Source organism: Octopus sinensis, linkage group LG2 (genome assembly GCF_006345805.1).
Source record: "Octopus sinensis linkage group LG2, ASM634580v1, whole genome shotgun sequence".
Lineage (NCBI taxonomy): Eukaryota > Metazoa > Mollusca > Cephalopoda > Octopoda > Octopodidae > Octopus > Octopus sinensis.
This window is the reverse complement of record NC_042998.1, coordinates 136,947,111-136,972,277: the sequence shown is the minus strand read 5'-3', so window position 1 is coordinate 136,972,277 and position 25,167 is coordinate 136,947,111. Positions and strand designations below refer to the sequence as shown.

Below are 25,167 nucleotides of genomic sequence, written 5' to 3'. Positions count from 1 at the left end.
TATATATATATATATATATATATATAACGTTGCTATTATGTAAATATGTCGTAAGTCAAAACGTTGCTTTTTCAGAAAACGAAAATACAGTTTCACCATTCCAATATTTTTACGTCAGCAACAATTTCAGCTTAGGAATGATACTTTGTTGGGTGCATAAAATCGTAACTTTATGCATTATATTTTCAATCAGAAAGATTTTTGTAAAATTGACGTATGTGGAATTAACTACACTTTTGAAAGTTGCTAGACCGTTGTACTACACTTTGACAATTTTCATATCTTGGCATACTTCTGAAACGGGAAACCCTCCACCAGACGTGCCTTTATAACACCTGGTCAAGGCAACCAACACCAACCCAATACCACCAACAAACCCTGCCCCGGACACCAAAACGTGTAAAACTCCAAAGGATAACACCAACGAACAAAACCCCTCTCCAACTAGCACAATCACTAACATTAAAACGCAAAACAACCACACAACAGATCAGGAATTGGAAGAGGTAGCTAAAAACAAAAAGAAGGAAAAGAATAAACATGCACCACAGACACACACCACAATACCAGCACACCCCCTACACACACACCTGAAGCTCATACTCCAGAATCTGTCTTCAACATCACGGCAATCAACACAAAGAATACAACAGAACACATAAACGAAAATCCCTGCATATCACATTTCAACGTCCATTCTTCAAATTCACAAATTCCTGAACACATCCAATTAATAAAATTTGATTGTCATTCACATACGTAACTAAAAGAACAATATCCCAAAGACACTGGAATATTACAATTAAATTTTAGTAAACACATTTACCGGAACTGAATCAACGACGCCCCACAAGCCACGACGAGAGGGGAGGATAAATCTACATCCTCCCATCACCAAGTAAGTAATTAATTTCATTCATCTTGGTTTCGTTCAAGCTTGTTGGTGTGAATGTACGTGAATGTGGTTGACAAGAGTGAAAGGAATTAAGACGGGCAACTTTCTCTCTGGCCAAGGTTTATCAAATATGTCCTTACCATCCCAAAAGATAAATAAGGCTAGAGAGAGAGAGAGAGAGAGAGAGAGAGAGAGAGATGTCACCGCCGCGTGTGTTCAGGACTAGATGGATAGCAGTGGTGCGATCGTTGAGTATGAATGTGGCCAACTTGAACGTACTACTGTAAGTCTCCTTTGTGAGAGCAGTGCTACGTCGTGGCTTGTTGGTTATCCATAACCAACATTTCATCTTGTCACATCATGCCTAATTATTATTTTGCTATTTCTTTTCATATTGTTCTTACATCCGCACATTCAACCCCTTTGTAGACTCCTAATTGTTCTTGTCTGTCCTGTATCGTCCATCTAGTGGCGAATAAAGAATTAATTTTTCATATCTTGGCAAATGATACAGCTGGAGATACGATAGTTTGACCACGAGAACCAGTTCTTAAAAGCAAAAGTATTCTTTTCTACTCTAGCTACAAAACCCGAAATTTTGGGGGAAGGGGACCAGTCGATTAGATCGATCCCAGTACGCAACTGGCACCCGAAAGAATGAAAGGCAAAGTCGACCCCAGTCGAATTTGAACTCAGAACGTAAAGACAGACGACATACCGCTAAGCATTTCGCAAGACGTGCTAACGTTTCTTATTTCTTTACTGCCCACACACAGAGCGGACAAACAAGGACAGACAAACGGATTAAGTCGATTATATCGACCCCAGTGCATAACTGGTACATATTTAATCGACCTCGAAAGGATGAAAGGCAAAGTTGACCCCGGCGGAATTTGAACTCAGAACGTAGCGGCAGACGAAATACCGCTCAGCATCTAGCCATCGTGCTAACGTTTTTGCCAGCTCACAGCCTTCGACAGACGAAATACCTATTTCTTTACTACCCACAAGGGGCCAAACATAGAGAGGACAATCAAGGACAGATAACCGGATTAATCAATTACATCGACCCCAGTGCGTAACTGGTACTTATTTAATCGACCCCGAAAGGATGAAAGGCAAAGTCGACCTCGGCGGAATTTGAACTCAGAACGTACGGCAGACGAATTACCGCATAGCATTTCGCCCTGCGTGCTAACGTTTCTGCCATTTGGCTAAATTTGGACATACGACAGTTTAACATAGGAGCAACGATATACAATGAAACGTGTTTATATATACTCAGAGAAGAGGATTGTAAAAACATGTACAATTATTAAACGTAAGAAGTACAATACCTGAAATATTTTGGTAACATTCATTTCTTAAGAATATATGGACGACGAGAAACTGTAAGAAAAGAAATGCTTATGCTATAGCATATTATATTAAATAGTAACATTTGAAAGTGACTAATTTATTAAGATAAATAATGACAGTGGCCTTGAGTAGATCTTTTCCCAGTCCCTATGACGAATTTAAAACTTTACAAATCATAGCCTTCTAAACATGAAGTTAATTACAGTCAAAATTATATATATACTAGCAGTATCGCCCGGCGTTGCTCAGGTTTGTAAGGGAAATAACTATAAAGCATTTTTAGAGAGTTATAGCCAAAAAATAGCAAAAAAATGGAAAAAAATAATGGTAAATTTTTTTTGAGATTTAAAAAAGGTGGAGTTGCGTCCCCTAGACAGTTTGTGGTTGTGTTTCTGATTCTCGACCCCATGTCGAATTTATCGATTTTTTTCAGAAGTGGGGAAACTTTTCAAAATTTTCGCTGCGTTAGTTTTGAATTATGACATTGGGCTATGTGTGTGTCAAGTTTCATCAGAATCGGTTGAAAGCCGTGGTCAGGGTGAGGGTACAAGTAAACAGACACACAGAAACACGCACAGACAAACTGCCGTTTATATATATATATATATATATATATATATATATATACGTTTATATATTTGTTGTGCAAGATTTTTTTATGTGAAGTCGTGTGTTGAAACAGATATTGTTATATTTCGGAATGGTCATTTTGCCAGTTTAGCCAATAAAATCACACGCACTATATATTTGGTGTTACTTCGCTTCAGTAGATGTTTAAGAGGTAGACCGCCCACAATTACTTCTATGGCTAGGAAGACCCATATAGAAAGATGGCGCGGATGGACCAGAGCCATACGGAGCCCCGCAAATGTCCATCAGGTAAAGAAAATGATCGCACATGCACTAGCAGCTAGTATAAGAGTTACCATAAAAGGCCACACGTTTAAGGTTAACAATAAAATATATGCCCAGAACGAGGGGGCAGCCATAGGCGTTAGTATCGCTGGTGATAGAAGGCTTAAAGAACACCTAACACAGAACTCCATACTCGTAAACATGTACTCTCGCTATGTTGATGATATCAACATAGTGGTAAAGGCACCCACACAAGAGAGAACTGTTGATATAGTAATAGAAACTAATACTATGGCGAGCATCCAGCAAATAGCTAACTCCATCCACCAGAGTATTAAGGTCACAATAGACTAACCCACTAAACAACCCAACCATAGACTATCAGTACTAGACACTGAACTCTGGCTAGAAATTGTGAATAATAAAACCCAAATCTTTCATTCATACTATGCCAAACCTATGGCCTCAAAATACTTGATCCACCGGAACTCAGCCATTGCGGACAATGCCAAATTCAATATTTTGATGGCAGACCTCGTCAGAATAATGAGAAATGTGTCACGCATGTGCGAGCCTACAGAGTTAAAGAGACACATACAATTCACCGCATGCAGTTCTCAGGTTACAGCCATAAAGAAAGGATCAGAGTATACAAAGGAGCCATGAAGAAATTTGATAATATATTATGTAATGATAGGAATGGGATTTGCCCACTCTATAGGAACAAGTCATGGAACACTATAGAAAGGACAAAAAGAAAATAGGGAAGGCCAAATCTTGGTATGATAGCCATAAATACCAGAGTGTCATGTTCGTTGACACCACCCCTGGAGGTGAACTGGTGTACCGCTTTAGAAGGACCCTACACAAACTTAAGCTAAGGATTAAGGTTGTTGAAAAGCCAGGCAACCCTATCAAATCTATAATTGGTAGAACCTATCCTTTTAGTAGAACCCCCTATACTGATAAGTACTGTACTGTATGTAGATTTAGCCCACAAACTGTAAAGCCAGAAACGTAGTCTATAGTATAAGATGTATAGAGGGACGATGCAGTAACAAGACAACGCAATACGTAGGGAAAACGACAAGAAGCATAGGAGAGCGGGTAAATGTATATTGGAGACAACTCAAGAAAGGTAAAAGCTCATCGATTCTGTACCAATACGCCGAACAGGAACACGGGGGATCAATCAACAACATAGAAATTAAAATATTGTCCACACATAGAACAGATGCAACAATCAGGCAAATTACAGAGGCTACACACATAATAGAAAATAAACCTAGCCTGAATAGAAAACTAGAATGGAACAATAGCACACACCACAACATATGACGTTAGAGGATCCCGAAAACATAATGAATACACAGATAAATAAACAAATAGAAATAAAAAAACTATATTTTATAAAATTTATTATTATTATAACTAGTATTGTTGTTATACATACATACAAGCATATGTAATGATAATAATAAAGGGATGTAAACACTTGAACAAAATAAGAATAAACAAAAACAACAACAAAAACAAACTACATGAACGTATATAAACAGAAGATACAAATAGTACAAGCATCCCCCCCACACACACACTTAATAAACATAGACGCACATAGAGATATAAGCATGCGCAAATGAAGACATACAATAGAAATACAAAATGGCTGACGGTTAGTAAGGAGAGACACAAATAAGAAAGAAGAAAACAAAGGACCACTGATGCGGTCACAGGAGTGTGACGAAAGAACTCTGGCCGAAATAAGATGAAGATTAATGTAAAAAATAAATAACACTGAAGCAAAGTAACACTAAATATATAGTGCGTGTGATTTTATTGGCTAAACTGGCAAAATGACCATTCCGAAATATAACGAGATATATATATATAGCCCGAGGTTATAGTAGAATACACTTTGCCCAAGGTGCCACGCAGTGGGAATGAACATTGAACCATGTGGTTGGTAAGCAAGACACTCCTGCGCCTGTATCAAAGAAATTAATTGTAAACAGTAAAACTAATAATAGTAATTTAAAATTTTACCTTTTTTCGGTGGACCTCTCTTACTTGTTTCAGACATAGAACCAGGATGTTGAATTAATCGTCGTGTCAACTCTTCAGAACGTCCCATTAAGCCTATGAATTCTGAGGATGAAGGAGGTTTAACTTCAGATCTTTTAATCAAATTATGTGCTGTAAGCATGTCATCAGCAGAACTGGCTTCAAACACTCCAGCAATGAAGATACAACACAGGATCAAACCTACTCTAATCATGTTGAATATAGAAATCACAATAAGAATCTGTATGGAATATTAGGGATTTCTCAGGTTTTATAGAATTTTCTTCTCAAATTTTGTGAGATCTGTCACATGGCATATGGTTATACACATGTTCTGACGTTTCCAAACGCCCTGTCAGCAATTTTAAAGACGCACACGACCACTCTACAGTTCACATCACTTATCCCTAATTATGTCTAAAAGCTATTGACTTATTGATTATATTCTTGAATAATAACATTTTAATAGGGATACGAAGAATTTGGAAACATTTCAAAACATTCAGCACTGTTTATAGCTACACTTTGTAATTTCATGTTTCTTAGTTCGATCACAGTTCTCTTTCACGATGATCTCTGGTTGACCAATAGTGTGTGAGTGCAATCTGGACACAATCATAGATACTCTTTTTCTACTTTTTTCATTTCATAATTAAAATGCAAGAAATTGTTCATAATCTCATGTTTCAAGCTTAGTGTTATAAATTACATAAATGAGGAGGCTGTTAAGAAAGTACCTATACGGCTTTGGCTGTAAAGAGATGATCGGTAGGATAAGGAAAATGTCGATTGCACACCGGCTTAAGCTTGATTACCTACAGAACGTAGCTTGTATAACTCGCAATACTCAGTGATTCCAGACATAATACGACGCTGACGATGTGTCCAAGTATTCCATCTATTTAATGTACATCTGTGCGTTAAGTTAAAAGGACGAAAAGCATTTTTGTATGGGTTGTTAGAAATCCTGATCTCGAGCAGTTACGATTTTTGTGGAAAGGAAAATCTTCATCTGAAGCAGTTACGGTTTTATGAAACCCCAGCAATTATCAGTCAATTAGATTGTCTATAGACATTCGTTAAAATTCCAATATAAATGAAAAATATTAAAATTAACGTAATCAGTTCAGTAAATTGATGCTGAGCGAATAGTATTTCCCTTTTGCCTGATCACATCAAATAATAAAGGTTTCTACTATCTCTCACTTCTTTGCTGAAATTCTCAAATAACTCTCGATCATTCATTTCTTTGACCAATGACGTTCCAGTAGATATTCTAGCATTTCCAAAGTTGGAAAAATACTACAATATTTGTCCAACTTTGGAAATATTAGCATCCAATTTCCTTCACCATGGATTACTATCTAACCATTCTCTCTGATCATGGAGTTACCTTAGGAATACCCGATTTAACTGGATTTATCCTCCCTTTCTAGACATAATGAACCACGTCAACTATCGCTAATGAGGAACGTTCTTCCACTGTTACCTATATTTAACCTATCACTCTCCAACCACAGAATACTCAGTATACGGAATATTTTCCTCAACACGATGTCACAGTAGCTCAGATATCCTGAAAACAATTGTCAGAGACTATTCTTTTATTTGTTTCAGTCATTTGACAATGGCCATACTGGAACACCGCCTTATTTTATTTAGTTAAATTAAATGTCCTTGTCAAGTCATTTTTGCTAAACTGTTTGCCTTCTCTTTTCTACTTACTTTTCTACTTCGTGTATATATGTATATATATATATATATATATGTGTGTGTGTGTGTGTGTGTGTGTGTGTGTGTGTGTGTGTGTGTGTGTGTGTGTGTGTGTGTGTCTGTGTGTGTGTATGTGTGTGTGTGTGTGTGTGTGTGTGTGTGTGTGTGTGTGTGTGCGTTTACAGCCTTGGCCAAAAGTATTAGGCCACCCCGATGTTTCGGAGTTCTGCTATCTCAATGTTAATGAAATTCGTGCACATGGTAGATTCTGGTATATTTCACAATATACATCAGTTTTAATACCTGGCTGACTTCTCTTTAGCATCAATAACCGTTTTTATACCGTTAGGCATTGAATCAGCTAGTTTCTTGCAGGTGCTAGGAGCAATTTTACACCAGTCTTCTCTCAACTTTTGACCATTGCGCACCGTTCCAATTTCAGTGGTTTTGTGGCCCGCTGAAGACATTTTTCCATATTCGTTTCAGAAACCCACAGCTTCTTCCTGGTTTTACAGCCTTTCAGACCTATTTCTTTATTACCCACAAGGGGCTAAACACAGAGAGGACAAACAAGGACAGACAAACGGATTAAGTCGATTACATCGACCCCAGTGCGTAACTGGTACTTAATTTATCGACCCCGAAAGGATGAAAGGCAAAGTCGACCTCGGCAGAATTTGAACTCAGAACGTTGCGGCAGACGAAATACTGCTAAGCATTTCGCCCGGCGTGCTAACGTCTCTGCCAGCTCGCCGCCTTTCAGACCGTACTCTACAAGCCTTCTTCTAACAGTTCTGGTTGATATTTGTGAAGTACTTGCCCTGTTGAAGTCTGTACAGAGCTCCGACAATGTTTTTTCTCCTGTTTCTGAGCGACTGAAGGATGTTGTATTGGATCCATTTTTCATCACATATTACAATTCGATTCAGAAATGAATCATTTTGTGACAAGAAAGTAGCATAATGCAAGCTTCCAAACGTTACTATTTCTGATTTTCATTGAGTTCATGTGGGTCCCACTTATCCAACTTTTTCACTTTACCGATTTGAATTAGATGAGTCAATATTGTTTGCTTGCCAACACCAAACAACAGCGATAATTCACGGGCACTTTGAAATGGACCTGACTCGACGGTGACTTTCAGTTCATCATTATCCACTTTTGTTTTTGGTCTACCGTGTTGTTCATTTCTGAGATCAAAGTTAGCAGAACAAAATATTGCAAACCAATTTGATACTGTCTGCTGTGTAATAACATTAGAATGAGACACTCCATTAATATTCCGAACTGTCTGTGATGTTGTATTTACAAGAAAGAACTTATATTTCAAACCTGTACGAATTTGCGACTTATCCATTTCTAAACAAAAATAGCAAAGAACGATTTATAAATACTTTATAAAGCGCAAAATAAGTTAGAATAAAGCAATAGATGTGTGCTTTCTAACAAAAAATAAGATGGTCAAAATATAATAATGGCACAAAGTGAGCAGCTGACAAAGTTTACCATATACCTTACTACAAATTTCATACTTGACGACCTAATATATATGTATGTATGTAAGCATGTATGTATGTATGTATGTATGTATGTTTGTATGTATGTATGTATGTATGTATGTATGTATGTATGTAGGTAGGTACGTAGGTAGGTGTGTGAGTAGGTAGGTAAGTGTGTATACACCCAACCGTATATATATGCATACATACGTATATATATATATATATACATGCATACATACATATGTTCAAATATATACGTAGATATGTAGATATGTAGATATGTGTGTGTGTGTGTTTGTTTTGCTGTCCCCTTGACTTGACATCATCCAGGGATTCTTAGTGAATGTCATTGTCATGCGAAAGGTGTTCTTTGTCTCCAGTCTTCCTTGTAACCATTTCTGGGCACGGTGAAATAATACCTTACTTAATAGCATGTGAGGTTTAGCTACGGACTATATAAAATCTGACTGATCCAAGCGAGTATGAAAAGGTAAAAGTCTAAATGTGGATATATTCTTTTATTCTTTTATTCCTTTACAATTTTCAGCCCTAAGGCTGTTACCATGCTGAAGCATCGCCAGTATAATTATTTCTTTAATGGTCAATTGTACTTGATTGGCTTTTGGTGAAGAAGGGAGTTCGGCACTGTTGCCCTCTGCTGAGTCTCCTAACTTGATATTATTTCATCTGGGACCTTGGATAGAGGGATGTCCAGTTCTTTCTTGAAAATATACCCTACTCAATGAAGATCCCTCAGATATTTTGGCAAGGCATTAAACATTTGTGGGCCCTTGAATTCTAAGCTATTGCAATACGTGGTCCTCACTCTAGATGAGATAGTTGGGAACTTTGCAACAGTGCAGTGACGTCCATTTCGGGGTCTGGTATAGCTCTCGATAGAAAAGTTTGAGCCATTTTCTTCGAACAGTGGCCTTATCTTGTACTGTACTGAAGCAAATTCTTTTGTACATCGTTTTAATATTTTTGACAGATCTGGAAATATATATATATATATATATATATATATTCTGATATACATAATCACATTTCCATTATCTATAAAGTCACTCAGGTTCATGGTTAGAAAAGAAAAGAGACGAAATTCGTGTTGAAAGGACGGCTGGATTGTATAAAATTAATTCAAATGTCTGTGTTACGAGCTTTGAGCGTTAACTATCCAATCATATATCAATTACAATTTAAATTTAAAAACAAGGGAAACACTTTAACGGACTATACAATTAAGTAAGTGCAATCCACACTTCGAAAATTCACTTCGTTATATCTCAAACCATACCAATTGAACCCTTTTATTTCGAAGATAGTCGCTTGTCACCACAACAATTACATTTCAATGCAACAACTTTGTCTTTTTTAATAGTTGGTATAAAAAAATTAGTTTACATTAACTAATAATAATCTTCTATATTTATTATTTTCTCGAAAAGAAAATAGTGAATGAATAGAAGAAACCTAATGAAAAATTCTCTCTTGTTTACATAGGACTAAGGGACAAAATACCGTGTGTACTATCGGTATCCGTTAACCGTGTTATCACCGAGCATTGGTGTGCAGGCACACTAAGCACGCGGAGTGCAGGTAAACAACAGGATAAACAAGAGTTTATCAGGAAGCAAATTACAAATAATCAGACAATGAAGAAAAGAAAAAAAACTTCAGATTAACAAACACACGATTGAAACACATTTATAGCTTATGTTTTAATACAAAGCCTGACATCACAAATAGGTGACGTTTCAAATCTTACGGCCATTTCTGCATCCGTTGCCAAACGCTGTCTATTAATAATTGCGAAAATAAAATTCTTCACCTTCATAGGACACCCGAATTAAAGCACGGAGCTTCATCAGAGTAAACCACAAGTGAATCCAATATAAACAAAGGGAGAAAGGAATATGAAAGGAAACATGGCCTAGAAAAGAAGAAGCCCAAAATATTAAAATCATCTACCAACTTGCGCTATGAGGTCCGTAGCCCCAAGATGGTAGATTATATGCTTTAAATATTTTGGGCTGCTTGACTTTAAGCTCCTTCGTGACGTAAAACTGCAGCACTTTATGACAATCATGCACGACATAAGTAATGCGTTTGCTCTAGAGAGAATGCCAAACTAATACAAAAAATATAATTCCCAGGGATATGCGGATTATAATGAGACGACCAGTAAAAATCTCAAATTGTCTAAATAGGCCACTAAATGATAACAAACGATCTTATCTCAAATAACATTTCTCGTGATCAAAAATGAATTCAAATACTCCTATGAAAAGAAGAGGGCAGAAAAAGAAGCCAGATCTGTCAAAAATATTAAAACATAACCTTCTATAGATGTACAAAAGAATTTGCTTCAGTACAGTACAAGATAAGGCCACTGTTCGAAGAAAATGGCTCAAACTTTTCTATCGAGAGCTATACCAGACCCCGAAATGGACGTCACTGCACTGTTGCAAAGTTCCCAACTATCTCATCTAGAGTGAGGACCACGTATTGCAATAGCTTAGAATTCAAGGGCCCACAAATGTTTAATGCCTTGCCAAAATATCTGAGGGATCTTCATTGAGTAGGGTATATTTTCAAGAAAGAACTGGACATCCCTCTATCCAAGGTCCCAGATGAAATAATATCAAGTTAGGAGACTCAGCAGAGGGCAACAGTGCCGAACTCCCTTCTTCACCAAAAGCCAATCAAGTACAATTGACCATTAAAGAAATAATTATACTGGCGATGCTTCAGCATGGTAACAGCCTTAGGGCTGAAAATTGTAAAGGAATAAAAGAATAAAAGAATATATCCACATTTAGACTTTTACCTTTTCATACTCGCTTGGATCAGTCAGATTTTATATAGTCCGTAGCTAAACCTCACATGCTATTAAGTAAGGTATTATTTCACCGTGCCCAGAAATGGTTACAAGGAAGACTGGAGACAAAGAAACCTTTCGCATGACAATGACATTCACTAAGAATCCCTGGATGATGTCAAGTCAAGGGGACAGCAAAACAAAAACACACACACACATATCTACATATCTACATATCTACGTATATATTTGAACATATGTATGTATGCATGTATATATATATATATACGTATGTATGCATATATATACGGTTGGGTGTATACACACTTACCTACCTACTCACACACCTACCTACGTACCTACCTACATACATACAGACATACATACATACATACATACATACAAACATACATACATACATACATACATACATGCTTACATACATACATATATATTAGGTCGTCAAGTATGAAATTTGTAGTAAGGTATATGGTAAACTTTGTCAGCTGCTCACTTTGTGCCATTATTATATTTTGACCATCTTATTTTTTGTTAGAAAGCACACATCTATTGCTTTATTCTAACTTATTTTGCGCTTTATAAAGTATTTATAAATCGTTCTTTGCTATTTTGTTTAGAAATGGATAAGTCGCAAATTCGTACAGGTTTGAAATATAAGTTCTTTCTTGTAAATACAACATCACAGACAGTTCGGAATATTAATGGAGTGTCTCATTCTAATGTTATTACACAGCAGACAGTATCAAATTGGTTTGCAATATTTTGTTCTGCTAACTTTGATCTCAGAAATGAACAACACGGTAGACCAAAAACAAAAGTGGATAATGATGAACTGAAAGTCACCGTCGAGTCAGGTCCATTTCAAAGTGCCCGTGAATTATCGCTGTTGTTTGGTGTTGGCAAGCAAACAATATTGACTCATCTAATTCAAATCGGTAAAGTGAAAAAGTTGGATAAGTGGGACCCACATGAACTCAATGAAAATCAGAAATAGTAACGTTTGGAAGCTTGCATTATGCTACTTTCTTGTCACAAAATGATTCATTTCTGAATCGAATTGTAATATGTGATGAAAAATGGATCCAATACAACATCCTTCAGTCGCTCAGAAACAGGAGAAAAAACATTGTCGGAGCTCTGTACAGACTTCAACAGGGCAAGTACTTCACAAATATCAACCAGAACTGTTAGAAGAAGGCTTGTAGAGTACGGTCTGAAAGGCGGCGAGCTGGCAGAGACGTTAGCACGCCGGGCGAAATGCTTAGCAGTATTTCGTCTGCCGCAACGTTCTGAGTTCAAATTCTGCCGAGGTCGACTTTGCCTTTCATCCTTTCGGGGTCGATAAATTAAGTACCAGTTACGCACTGGGGTCGATGTAATCGACTTAATCCGTTTGTCTGTCCTTGTTTGTCCTCTCTGTGTTTAGCCCCTTGTGGGTAATAAAGAAATAGGTCTGAAAGGCTGTAAAACCAGGGAGAAGCTGTGGGTTTCTGAAACGAATATGGAAAAATGTCTTCAGCGGGCCACAAAACCACTGAAATTGGAACGGTGCGCAATGGTCAAAAGTTGAGAGAAGACTGGTGTAAAATTGCTCCTAGCACCTGCAAGAAACTAGCTGATTCAATGCCTAACGGTATAAAAACGGTTATTGATGCTAAAGAGAAGTCAGCCAGGTATTAAAACTGATGTATATTGTGAAATATACCAGAATCTACCATGTGCACGAATTTCATTAACATTGAGATAGCAGAACTCCGAAACATCGGGGTGGCCTAATACTTTTGGCCAAGGCTGTAAACGCACACCACACACAACACACACACACAACACACACACATACACACACCACAGACACACACACACACACACACACCACACACACACACACACACACACACACACACACACACACAACATATATATATATATAATACATATATACACGAAGTAGAAAAGTAAGTAGAAAAGAGAAGGCAAACAGTTTAGCAAAAATGACTTGACAAGGACATTTAATTTAACTAAATAAAATAAGGCGGTGTTCCAGTATGGCCATTGTCAAATGACTGAAACAAATAAAAGAATAGTCTCTGACAATTGTTTTCAGGATATCTGAGCTACTGTGACATCGTGTTGAGGAAAATATTCCGTATACTGAGTATTCTGTGGTTGGAGAGTGATAGGTTAAATATAGGTAACAGTGGAAGAACGTTCCTCATTAGCGATAGTTGACGTGGTTCATTATGTCTAGAAAGGGAGGATAAATCCAGTTAAATCGGGTATTCCTAAGGTAACTCCATGATCAGAGAGAATGGTTAGATAGTAATCCATGGTGAAGGAAATTGGATGCTAATATTTCCAAAGTTGGACAAATATTGTAGTATTTTCCAACTTTGGAAATGCTAGAATATCTACTGGAACGTCATTGGTCAAAGAAATGAATGATCGAGAGTTATTTGAGAATTTCAGCAAAGAAGTGAGAGATAGTAGAAACCTTTATTATTTGATGTGATCAGGCAAAAGGGAAATACTATTCGCTCAGCATCAATTTACTGAACTGATTACGTTAATTTTAATATTTTTCATTTATTGGAATTTTAACGAATGTCTATAGACAATCTAATTGACTGATAATGCTGGGGTTTCATAAAACCGTAACTGCTTCAGATGAAGATTTCCTTTCACAAAAATCGTAACTGCTCGAGATCAGGATTTCTAACAACCCATACAAAAATGCTTTTCGTCCTTTTAACTTAACGCACAGATGTACATTAAATAGATGGAATACTTGGACACATCGTCAGCGTCGTATTATGTCTGGAATCACTGAGTATTGCGAGTTATACAAGCTACGTTCTGTAGGTAATCAAGCTTAAGCCGGTGTGCAATCGACATTTTCCTTATCCTACCGATCATCTCTTTACAGCCAAAGCCGTATAGGTACTTTCTTAACAGCCTCCTCATTTATGTAATTTATAACACTAAGCTTGAAACATGAGATTATGAACAATTTCTTGCATTTTAATTATGAAATGAAAAAAGTAGAAAAAGAGTATCTATGATTGTGTCCAGATTGCACTCACACACTATTGGTCAACCAGAGATCATCGTGAAAGAGAACTGTGATCGAACTTAGAAACATGAAATTACAAAGTGTAGCTATAAACAGTGCTGAATGTTTTGAAATGTTTCCAAATTCTTCGTATCCCTATTAAAATGTTATTATTCAAGAATATAATCAATAAGTCAATAGCTTTTAGACATAATTAGGGATAAGTGATGTGAACTGTAGAGTGGTCGTGTGCGTCTTTAAAATTGCTGACAGGGCGTTTGGAAACGTCAGAACATGTGTATAACCATATGCCATGTGACAGATCTCACAAAATTTGAGAAGAAAATTCTATAAAACCTGAGAAATCCCTAATATTCCATACAGATTCTTATTGTGATTTCTATATTCAACATGATTAGAGTAGGTTTGATCCTGTGTTGTATCTTCATTGCTGGAGTGTTTGAAGCCAGTTCTGCTGATGACATGCTTACAGCACATAATTTGATTAAAAGATCTGAAGTTAAACCTCCTTCATCCTCAGAATTCATAGGCTTAATGGGACGTTCTGAAGAGTTGACACGACGATTAATTCAACATCCTGGTTCTATGTCTGAAACAAGTAAGAGAGGTCCACCGAAAAAAGGTAAAATTTTAAATTACTATTATTAGTTTTACTGTTTACAATTAATTTCTTTGATACAGGCGCAGGAGTGTCTTGCTTACCAACCACATGGTTCAATGTTCATTCCCACTGCGTGGCACCTTGGGCAAAGTGTATTCTACTATAACCTCGGCTATATATATATATCTCGTTATATTTCGGAATGGTCATTTTGCCAGTTTAGCCAATAAAATCACACGCACTATATATTTAGTGTTACTTTGCTTCAGTGTTATTTATTTTTTACATTAATCTTCATCTTATTTCGGCCAGAGTTCTTTCGTCACACTCCTGTGACCGCATCAGTGGTCCTTTGTTTTCTTCTTTCTTATTTGTGTCTCTCCTTACTAACCGTCAGCCATTTTGTATTTCTATTGTATGTCTTCATTTGCGCATGCTTATATCTCTATGTGCGTCTATGTTTATTTAGTGTGTGTGTGGGTGGGATGCTTGTACTATTTGTATCTTCTGTTTATATACGTTCATGTAGTTTGTTTTTGTTGTTGTTTTTGTTTATTCTTATTTTGTTCAAGTGTTTACATCCCTTTATTATTATCATTACATATGCTTGTATGTATGTATAACAACAATACTAGTTATAATAATAATAAATTTTATAAAATATAGTTTTTTTATTTCTATTTGTTTATTATCTGTGTATTCATTATGTTTTCGGGATCCTCTAACGTCATATGTGTGGTGTGTGTGCTATTGTTCCATTCTAGTTTTCTATTCAGGCTAGGTTTATTTTCTATTATGTGTGTAGCCTCTGTAATTTGCCTGATTGTTGCATCTGTTCTATGTGTGGACAATATTTTAATTTCTATGTTGTTGATTGATCCCCCGTGTTCCTGTTCGGCGTATTGGTACAGAATCGATGAGCTTTTACCTTTCTTGAGTTGTCTCCAATATACATTTACCCGCTCTCCTATGCTTCTTGTCGTTTTCCCTACGTATTGCGTTGTCTTGTTACTGCATCGTCCCTCTATACATCTTATACTATAGACTACGTTTCTGGCTTTACAGTTTGTGGGCTAAATCTACATACAGTACAGTACTTATCAGTATAGGGGGTTCTACTAAAAGGATAGGTTCTACCAATTATAGATTTGATAGGGTTGCCTGGCTTTTCAACAACCTTAATCCTTAGCTTAAGTTTGTGTAGGGTCCTTCTAAAGCGGTACACCAGTTCACCTCCAGGGGTGGTGTCAACGAACATGACACTCTGGTATTTATGGCTATCATACCAAGATTTGCCTTCCCTATTTTCTTTTTGTCCTTTCTATAGTGTTCCATGACTTGTTCCTATAGAGTGGGCAAATCCCATTCCTATCATTACATAATATATTATCAAATTTCTTCATGGCTCCTTTGTATACTCTGATCCTTTCTTTATGGCTGTAACCTGAGAACTGCATGCGGTGAATTGTATGTGTCTCTTTAACTCTGTAGGCTCGCACATGCGTGACACATTTCTCATTATTCTGACGAGGTCTGCCATCAAAATATTGAATTTGGCATTGTCCGCAATGGCTGAGTTCCGGTGGATCAAGTATTTTGAGGCCATAGGTTTGGCATAGTATGAATGAAAGATTTGGGTTTTATTATTCACAATTTCTAGCCAGAGTTCAGTGTCTAGTACTGATAGTCTATGGTTGGGTTGTTTAGTGGGTTAGTCTATTGTGACCTTAATACTCTGGTGGATGGAGTTAGCTATTTGCTGGATGCTCGCCATAGTATTAGTATTACTATATATCAACAGTTCTCTCTTGTGTGGGTGCCTTTACCACTATGTTGATATCATCAACATAGCGAGAGTACATGTTTACGAGTATGGAGTTCTGTGTTAGGTGTTCTTTAAGCCTTCTATCACCAGCGATACTAACGCCTATGGCTGCCCCCTCGTTCTGGGCATATATTTTATTGTTAACCTTAAACGTGTGGCCTTTTATGGTAACTCTTATACTAGCTGCTAGTGCATGTGCGATCATTTTCTTTACCTGATGGACATTTGCGGGGCTCCGTATGGCTCTGGTCCATCCGCGCCATCTTTCTATATGGGTCTTCCTAGCCATAGAAGTAATTGTGGGCGGTCTACCTCTTAAACATCTACTGAAGCGAAGTAACACCAAATATATAGTGCGTGTGATTTTATTGGCTAAACTGGCAAAATGACCATTCCGAAATATAACAATATCTGTTTCAACACACGACTTCACATAAAAAACTTGCACAACAAATATATAAACGAATATATATATATATATATATATATATATATATATATATATATATATATATAAACGGCAGTTTGTCTGTGCGTGTTTCTGTGTGTCTGTTTGCTGTACCCTCACCCTGACCACGGCTTTCAACCGATTCTGATGAAACTTGACACACACATAGCCCAATGTCATAATTCAAAACTAACGCAGCGAAAATTTTGAAAAGTTTCCCCACTTCTGAAAAAAAATCGATAAATTCGACATGGGGTCGAGAATCAGAAACACAACCACAAACTGTCTAGGGGACGCAACTCCACCTTTTTAAATCTCAAAAAAAAATTTACCATTATTTTTTCCATTTTTTTGCTATTTTTGGCTATAACTCTCTAAAAATGCTTTATAGTTATTTCCCTTACAAACCTGAGCAACGCCGGGCGATACTGCTAGTATATATATAATTTTGACTGTAATTAACTTCATGTTTAGAAGGCTATGATTTGTAAAGTTTTAAATTCGTCATAGGGACTGGGAAAAGATCTACTCAAGGCCACTGTCATTATTTATCTTAATAAATTAGTCACTTTCAAATGTTACTATTTAATATAATATGCTATAGCATAAGCATTTTTTTCTTACAGTTTCTCGTCGTCCATATATTCTTAAGAAATGAATGTTACCAAAATATTTCAGGTATTGTACTTCTTACGTTTAATAATTGTACATGTTTTTACAATCCTCTTCTCTGAGTATATATAAACACGTTTCATTGTATATCGTTGCTCCTATGTTAAACTGTCGTATGTCCAAATTTAGCCAAATGGCAGAAACGTTAGCACGCAGGGGCGAAATGCTATGCGGTAATTCGTCTGCCGTACGTTCTGAGTTCAAATTCCGCCGAGGTCGACTTTGCCTTTCATCCTTTCGGGGTCGATTAAATAAGTACCAGTTACGCACTGGGGTCGATGTAATTGATTAATCCGGTTATCTGTCCTTGATTGTCCTCTCTATGTTTGGCCCTTGTGGGTAGTAAAGAAATAGGTATTTCGTCTGTCGAAGGCTGTGAGCTGGCAAAAACGTTAGCACGATGGCTAGATGCTGAGCGGTATTTCGTCTGCCGCTACGTTCTGAGTTCAAATTCCGCCGGGGTCAACTTTGCCTTTCATCCTTTCGAGGTCGATTAAATATGTACCAGTTATGCACTGGGGTCGATATAATCGACTTAATCCGTTTGTCTGTCCTTGTTTGTCCGCTCTGTGTGTGGGCAGTAAAGAAATAAGAAACGTTAGCACGTCTTGCGAAATGCTTAGCGGTATGTCGTCTGTCTTTACGTTCTGAGTTCAAATTCGACTGGGGTCGACTTTGCCTTTCATTCTTTCGGGTGCCAGTTGCGTACTGGGATCGATCTAATCGACTGGTCCCCTTCCCCCAAAATTTCGGGTTTTGTAGCTAGAGTAGAAAAGAATACTTTTGCTTTTAAGAACTGGTTCTCGTGGTCAAACTATCGTATCTCCAGCTGTATCATTTGCCAAGATATGAAAAATTAATTCTTTATTCGCCACTAGATGGACGATACAGGACAGACAAGAACAATTAGGAGTCTACAAAGGGGTTGAATGTGCGGATGTAAGAACAATATGAAAAGAAATAGCAAAATAATAATTAGGCATGATGTGACAAGATGAAATGTTGGTTATGGATAACCAACAAGCCACGACGTAGCACTGCTCTCACAAAGGAGACTTACAGTAGTACGTTCAAGTTGGCCACATTCATACTCAACGATCGCACCACTGCTATCCATCTAGTCCTGAACACACGCGGCGGTGACATCTCTCTCTCTCTCTCTCTCTCTCTAGCCTTATTTATCTTTTGGGATGGTAAGGACATATTTGATAAACCTTGGCCAGAGAGAAAGTTGCCCGTCTTAATTCCTTTCACTCTTGTCAACCACATTCACGTACATTCACACCAACAAGCTTGAACGAAACCAAGATGAATGAAATTAATTACTTACTTGGTGATGGGAGGATGTAGATTTATCCTCCCCTCTCGTCGTGGCTTGTGGGGCGTCGTTGATTCAGTTCCGGTAAATGTGTTTACTAAAATTTAATTGTAATATTCCAGTGTCTTTGGGATATTGTTCTTTTAGTTACGTATGTGAATGACAATCAAATTTTATTAATTGGATGTGTTCAGGAATTTGTGAATTTGAAGAATGGACGTTGAAATGTGATATGCAGGGATTTTCGTTTATGTGTTCTGTTGTATTCTTTGTGTTGATTGCCGTGATGTTGAAGACAGATTCTGGAGTATGAGCTTCAGGTGTGTGTGTAGGGGTGTGCTGGTATTGTGGTGTGTGTCTGTGGTGCATGTTTATTCTTTCCTTCTTTTTGTTTTTAGCTACCTCTTCCAATTCCTGATCTGTTGTGTGGTTGTTTTGCGTTTTAATGTTAGTGATTGTGCTAGTTGGAGAGGGGTTTTGTTCGTTGGTGTTATCCTTTGGAGTTTTACACGTTTTGGTGTCGGGGCAGGGTTTGTTGGTGGTATTGGTTGGTGTTGGTTGCCTTGACCAGGTGTTATAAAGGCACGTCTGGTGGAGGGTTTCCCGTTTCAGAAGTATGCCAAGATATGAAAATTGTCAAAGTGTAGTACAACGGTCTAGCAACTTTCAAAAGTGTAGTTAATTCCACATACGTCAATTTTACAAAATCTTTCTGATTGAAAATATAATGCATAAAGTTACGATTTTATGCACCCAACAAAGTATCATTCCTAAGCTGAAATTGTTGCTGACGTAAAAATATTGGAATGGTGAAACTGTTTTCGTTTTCTGAAAAAGCAACGTTTTGACTTACGACATATTTACATAATAGCAACGTTATATATATATATATATATATATATATATATATATATATATATATATATCAGTAAATTCTATAAGCAAATGCAGCAGCGTTGTCGTCATAATTATTTTGGTTGGGGTTGGTCACCAAGATGTTTCCCCATCTCCATCTCTGTAATTTACATTTATTTAATCTAAGATTACGTAACCTAAATGCAATGAATCTGTTTATATGTCTGTCTGTTATCTGTTCATGACAGTATCGAATTGTTAGTGAGTGAATAATAATTACAAAGTAAAAGATTTAGTTCTGTTATGTCTGGGGAGAGTCATTTTCTTTTGTGCCTTATAAGTGGAAATAAGTAGAAATTTTACCTGTGAGTGTGTTAAATTATAAGGCACAAACAGAAAATGACTCTCCCCAGACACAACAGAATATGCTTCAATAAAGAACTAACATAATGTATCTTGTAAACCAAATCAAAAACGAAATGTAAGATTTAGTTTTATAATTTATTTCTTGTCATCTAATGTGTGCTTAATTAACTTCTTTCAATACCTTCAAAAATTCCTTTCATTACCTCAGAATTTACATCTACATGTTTTCTAACGCCTTCCTCATTTCCTTATATCTTTCCGTTCCGCATTACCACACAAGTCTCTCAATTTCTCGTATTTTTCTGATTCTCACACCTACATCTATTTTATCTTGTTCGGCTCCACTCATACTAGATCAGTTATATTTCTTCAAACCACTCCACACCTGTGCTTAGGTCAATAACTTCAAGATTAAGTATCACAAAGTGGAAAACTATTTAGCTTCAACATAGTTATATTCAACACTAGCACGTCAATCCCGTGCCTGTATCATCGCCGATCATATTTCATTCCCTCAACTTCTATTTCACAAGAACCTACAATCACGAATTCCATCTATGAGGAAACGGTCTGTGTTTCCTTGTTTGTTTCAGAAAGGTTGAAAGTGCAATGAAATAAGAATGGATAACTAAAACTTGTCGCCAGCGACTTTACTTCTCAGGGCCATGCATTATGCTCTTTATGGTCCTTTACAAAAATATGGTACTCCTGATTTCTGATTCCTACATGAACAACAATTCATTTTCCGCTAATAGGCAGCCTGTTATTGGGCAATCAATAATTAACAAGCCAAATTCTATATTTCTACCTATACATTGGTCAGAATCACACTTCTCATTCTATCCATTTATCCATTCTTCAGAGCCTGGAAATACTTTTCTTCCAGTTACTAAGATTTATAGAAAAGATTGCAATGGAGTATTGCTACTATATCTGGAACAGTGCTCCCGTTAGACATACAGGTAAGTGACCTGTACGCACCGTTACCGTTGGACATACAGGTAAGTTACTTGTATGTCCCGTTAGGCATACAGACAAGTTACCTACCTGTATGCCAATGACTGTACGTTCGTACAAATCTGTGCGTTTTGGCCAAAAGTTTGATGAACTGTACGTTTAGCAAACGTACGTTTTAGTGATCTTGTCATTGGTTTTTAAAATTCAGGTTTTGACGCATTGATTGATTGATTTTTCACATATGGGTGTTTGTGAGCTTTATGAAAATAAAAGTACGCCCGGTCTGCTTTCGCAAACGCGTCTGCATGCATGCACGCGTTGACTAATGACGTCAAGGGCATCTGTAATTTTGGGTGACTGTATATACGTCCTGTTTACTATGCCATAGATGTCATAGCACGAAGTTTTCTCACAGAATGAAGGAAGGTAATTGTTTTTAAAAAAAATTGATAAGTTAGGCTCAATTTTAGCGCTTATTTATACAATCCCGCCGTATCAGTCTGAACACAAATATAGATTTCTTAACCCAGATTTTAAACGGTATGTAATGTGTTTAATAATTTGATTAATTCAAATAAATCTTATAGAACTATAACTGGAGGAAGATATGAGTGATAGAACTTGAAAACAGAACATTCTTGGAGAATAAACGAAGCACCAGATAAAAAGAAGGCTAGATTTGTTGTGCGATGAAAACTTTTCTAGTTGGTTGGAGTGGAGCGAGAAAGAACGATACAGCTAAACGCAAATGCATATTATGCAAGTATGAAATTGTCGGTAGTTTGATCCAAATTTTACGACATGAACAGACAGAAAAAACACCGCAAGAATGCAAATGAAGCAAATAAAGCAAAAAAGTTGACCAATTATTTCGAGGCCTCATCGTTTTCTTCACATTCCAAGAAAGTAGCAGTTGCTGAATTAAAATAATGTGCATTTGTTGCTGAGCATAATATCCCAATTTATATTTTGGACCACTTACCTGGCCTTGTTGCAAACGCCTGTCATGGTTCTAAAATCATCCAGGATGCAAAGTGTGCTCGAACGAAAGGCACATGCATCTTTCTTAAAGCCATTGGCCCCTACTACAGCTTCAACGCTTTATTAAAAAAAAAACTTCATTCATCAAAATTCTCTCTTGTTATTGATGAAACAACTGATGATTCAACACTAAAACAACTTGTCTTAGTTTCCAGATATTCTGACGTTGAAATTCAAAAGGCAATCGACGATTTTCTTACACTTATAGAAATACAAGATTGCAGTATTACGGGTATATAAAACTGTCATATTTAAACGAACAGGCTATTCCTCTGGAAAATTTGATTGGTTTCGCCTGTGATAATGCAAATGTTATGACGGGAAGCAAACAATGTGTTAAAGCAGAATAGGCTAGATCTTTTTGTGCAAGCCTGTGTTGTTATTCTTTACACTTATGTTCATCAAACGCATACAATGAATTACAAAAAGTATTTATGCATACTTTAGTCACAGTCCTAAGCGTATCAATGAATTCAAAGATCAGTAGAAAATAGCTTCAATTGTTCATCACAAAATCCTGCATGCATTTTGCACTATATGGCTGTCTCTCAAGCAAGTTGTGCAGCACATTTTAGAGCAGTGGCCAACACTGCTGACGTATTTCCCACAAGCAACATTAGAAAGTGGATGTCCGATTACGGCTCGACGAATTCTCACTGAAATGAAGAATCCTCTTACAAAGAGGTATTTAGCATTTCTCTCTTTCATTTTAAACGACGTTAACAAACTAAATCTGGAATTCCAGACTGAAGGCTGTCTGATGCATAATCTTAAAAGAGCCACCAGCGCTAGAATGAAGGGAATTTTGAGCAATTTCATCAGACCTGACTTACTTTCTGTCATTAATGTGTGTGACATTAATGCCAACGATACAACGACACACCAACCATTAGTTGTATCTACTTTGGCGCTGTAGGTGAGAGAAATTTATACGAAAATGCTACCACCATTGCCCCTGATGAATTGTTGACTTTCCGACAGAATATACTACGATTCTTTGTTAGTCTTTCAAATCAAATGCTCGTGCAATTTTCGTCTTGCGATATGCAGAACAATTTGGGATTACTAGAGGCGTTAGAACTTACAAAATAATTGAAGGAAGGCCAAGGTCAATTATATCACTTATCATGCGATTACCAAGTCTTTGTGATGAAAAAGATTTCGAAGAAATTATTCAGGAATGGCACCACTTGACGGTTCAAGGTTGTTCTTTCATCCCGTATAACGAGCCAGAAAAAATGTCATTTGCTGTTTCACAAGAGAAATGTGGTGATGAGTACCACTACTCACTGTTGTCATCCTTTATGCTCAGTCTTCTTTCTTTACCACACTCCTCTGCATCGTCAGAAAGAATTTTCGCTGTTTCCACAATATCAAAACTAAAAATCGAAATTGCTTGAAAACTTCTACGCCTAATGCATTTAAGAAGACGAAAACTTTGTAACGAAATACCGATTGTACGATGTGGGAGCCGGATGAAAAATTTTATAAAACATTATTGGAAAAAATTTGTACAACAGAGAACTTCCTACGAAGATGATTTTTCTTTTTGATGTCCAAACATTCGACGTTTCATTAATGTTTTCCAAATCAAAAAATTATAAAATCTTCGCTTTCACTGTATTTGGGGCTTCAGTACAATTCTGTACGTTTTGATCAGATTCTCTTCGCTTTGAAAAAGAATTCTATACGTTTTGAAAAAAACTTTGGCACCGCTGCGGGTAACCCTGTTCTCTAGCGTTATTAACTTAGAAGTCGTTTCTGTGTACCATTAATTAAGGTTAAATATAATTATATTACAATAACACACAGGATTGAACTTTGTTGGTAAATTGCATCAAGAATATATAATGAATAATCCAACCTAATACCTAGTACAAATTACCTGAAATTCTTTCCTTCTCCTTAGTAAATAAAGTAAAATGATTACAACTAAGAATCAACATGAAGCCACGTACTCGGAAGTTTACTTGTTTATTTTATATTTATTACCTTGTATTGGAGATGTATTAACGTGTATAAACATTTCATATCCAAAGCCCTACATTTCACTCAAATTAGACCAAAGGTAAAATGACTTTAAATGAATTAGAAGAAAATAAATGTAATATAGATATAAAATATGATATTTAGTTGTCGTACCATTTTATTAAATAGTTGATTTTGGTTATGATGACATCGCTGCAATTGAAATGGTCGTATTTTTAATAGTATCTATTGGCTATATGATAGGTAAAGTTTTCCCCCTATCAAATATTTAGCTACCGTCGCGATTTCTGGCATAGCTAGTCGTCATTCGCAAATGGGAATAGGCTTAATAGCATATGCTCTGGTTTTGCGAATTATTACAGGTATTATATAGTTGAAAACATGCCTAGATAAGCCCTCGGTCTTGCATCAGTTGTGTGACAGATGGAAGAGAAGACGGCTGCACCAGCACCTAAATGATAGTCAGTACAGCAAACTAGAACAATGGGAAATGAAGTAATTTCCTCCAGGAAACACTGTCTGTCCTATCCAGAAATCGAGCTCGCCACATTGTGATCATGAGCCAAAGAGCACAACCATCAGAACACGCGCAATGATTTTGTGGGGGTGTAATATGTTTCTAAATATCTTTTAAGAATGAGAAATATTGATCATAAATTCTTTGACTGGCTTCTCCTAATATAGACAGATACAGCGAAGGATAGCAATATAATCTAACACACACTATGATCTAAATATGACATCCTATGAACGAAATAATATATTAAATTAGATTTGGTCGTATACATAATTTGG

At 36.8% G+C, this 25,167-nt stretch overlaps 2 protein-coding genes across 4 annotated transcripts in view; one reads left to right on the top strand and one right to left on the bottom strand.

Annotated features, from left to right (window-relative positions):
• Positions 1–25,167, bottom strand: part of LOC115232089 (tachykinin-1) — an 81,988-nt gene that overhangs the window by 50,682 nt on the left and 6,139 nt on the right. Inside the window, exons 1-2 of one of the 3 annotated variants that reach the window (XM_036499628.1) lie at positions 5,156–5,428; positions 2,233–2,284 (exon numbers count right to left, since the gene is read on the bottom strand). The exons of 1 other annotated variant lie outside the window; for it this stretch is intronic. In XM_036499628.1, the coding sequence (XP_036355521.1) occupies positions 2,253–2,284; positions 5,156–5,387 (264 nt within the window). In that variant the 5' untranslated portion in view covers positions 5,388–5,428 and the 3' untranslated portion in view covers positions 2,233–2,252. Of the gene's footprint in view, positions 1–2,232; positions 2,285–5,155; positions 5,429–25,167 lie in introns of those variants that run through there. One more of the 3 variants, XM_029801964.2, reaches the window with a different exon arrangement.
• Positions 14,649–21,348, top strand: LOC115232107 (tachykinin-1). The gene is made up of 3 exons (XM_029801974.2): positions 14,649–14,922; positions 17,801–17,852; positions 21,248–21,348. Exons 1-2 carry the CDS (start codon positions 14,691–14,693, stop codon positions 17,830–17,832), a joined length of 264 nt encoding a protein of 87 aa, XP_029657834.1. The 5' UTR covers positions 14,649–14,690; the 3' UTR covers positions 17,833–17,852; positions 21,248–21,348.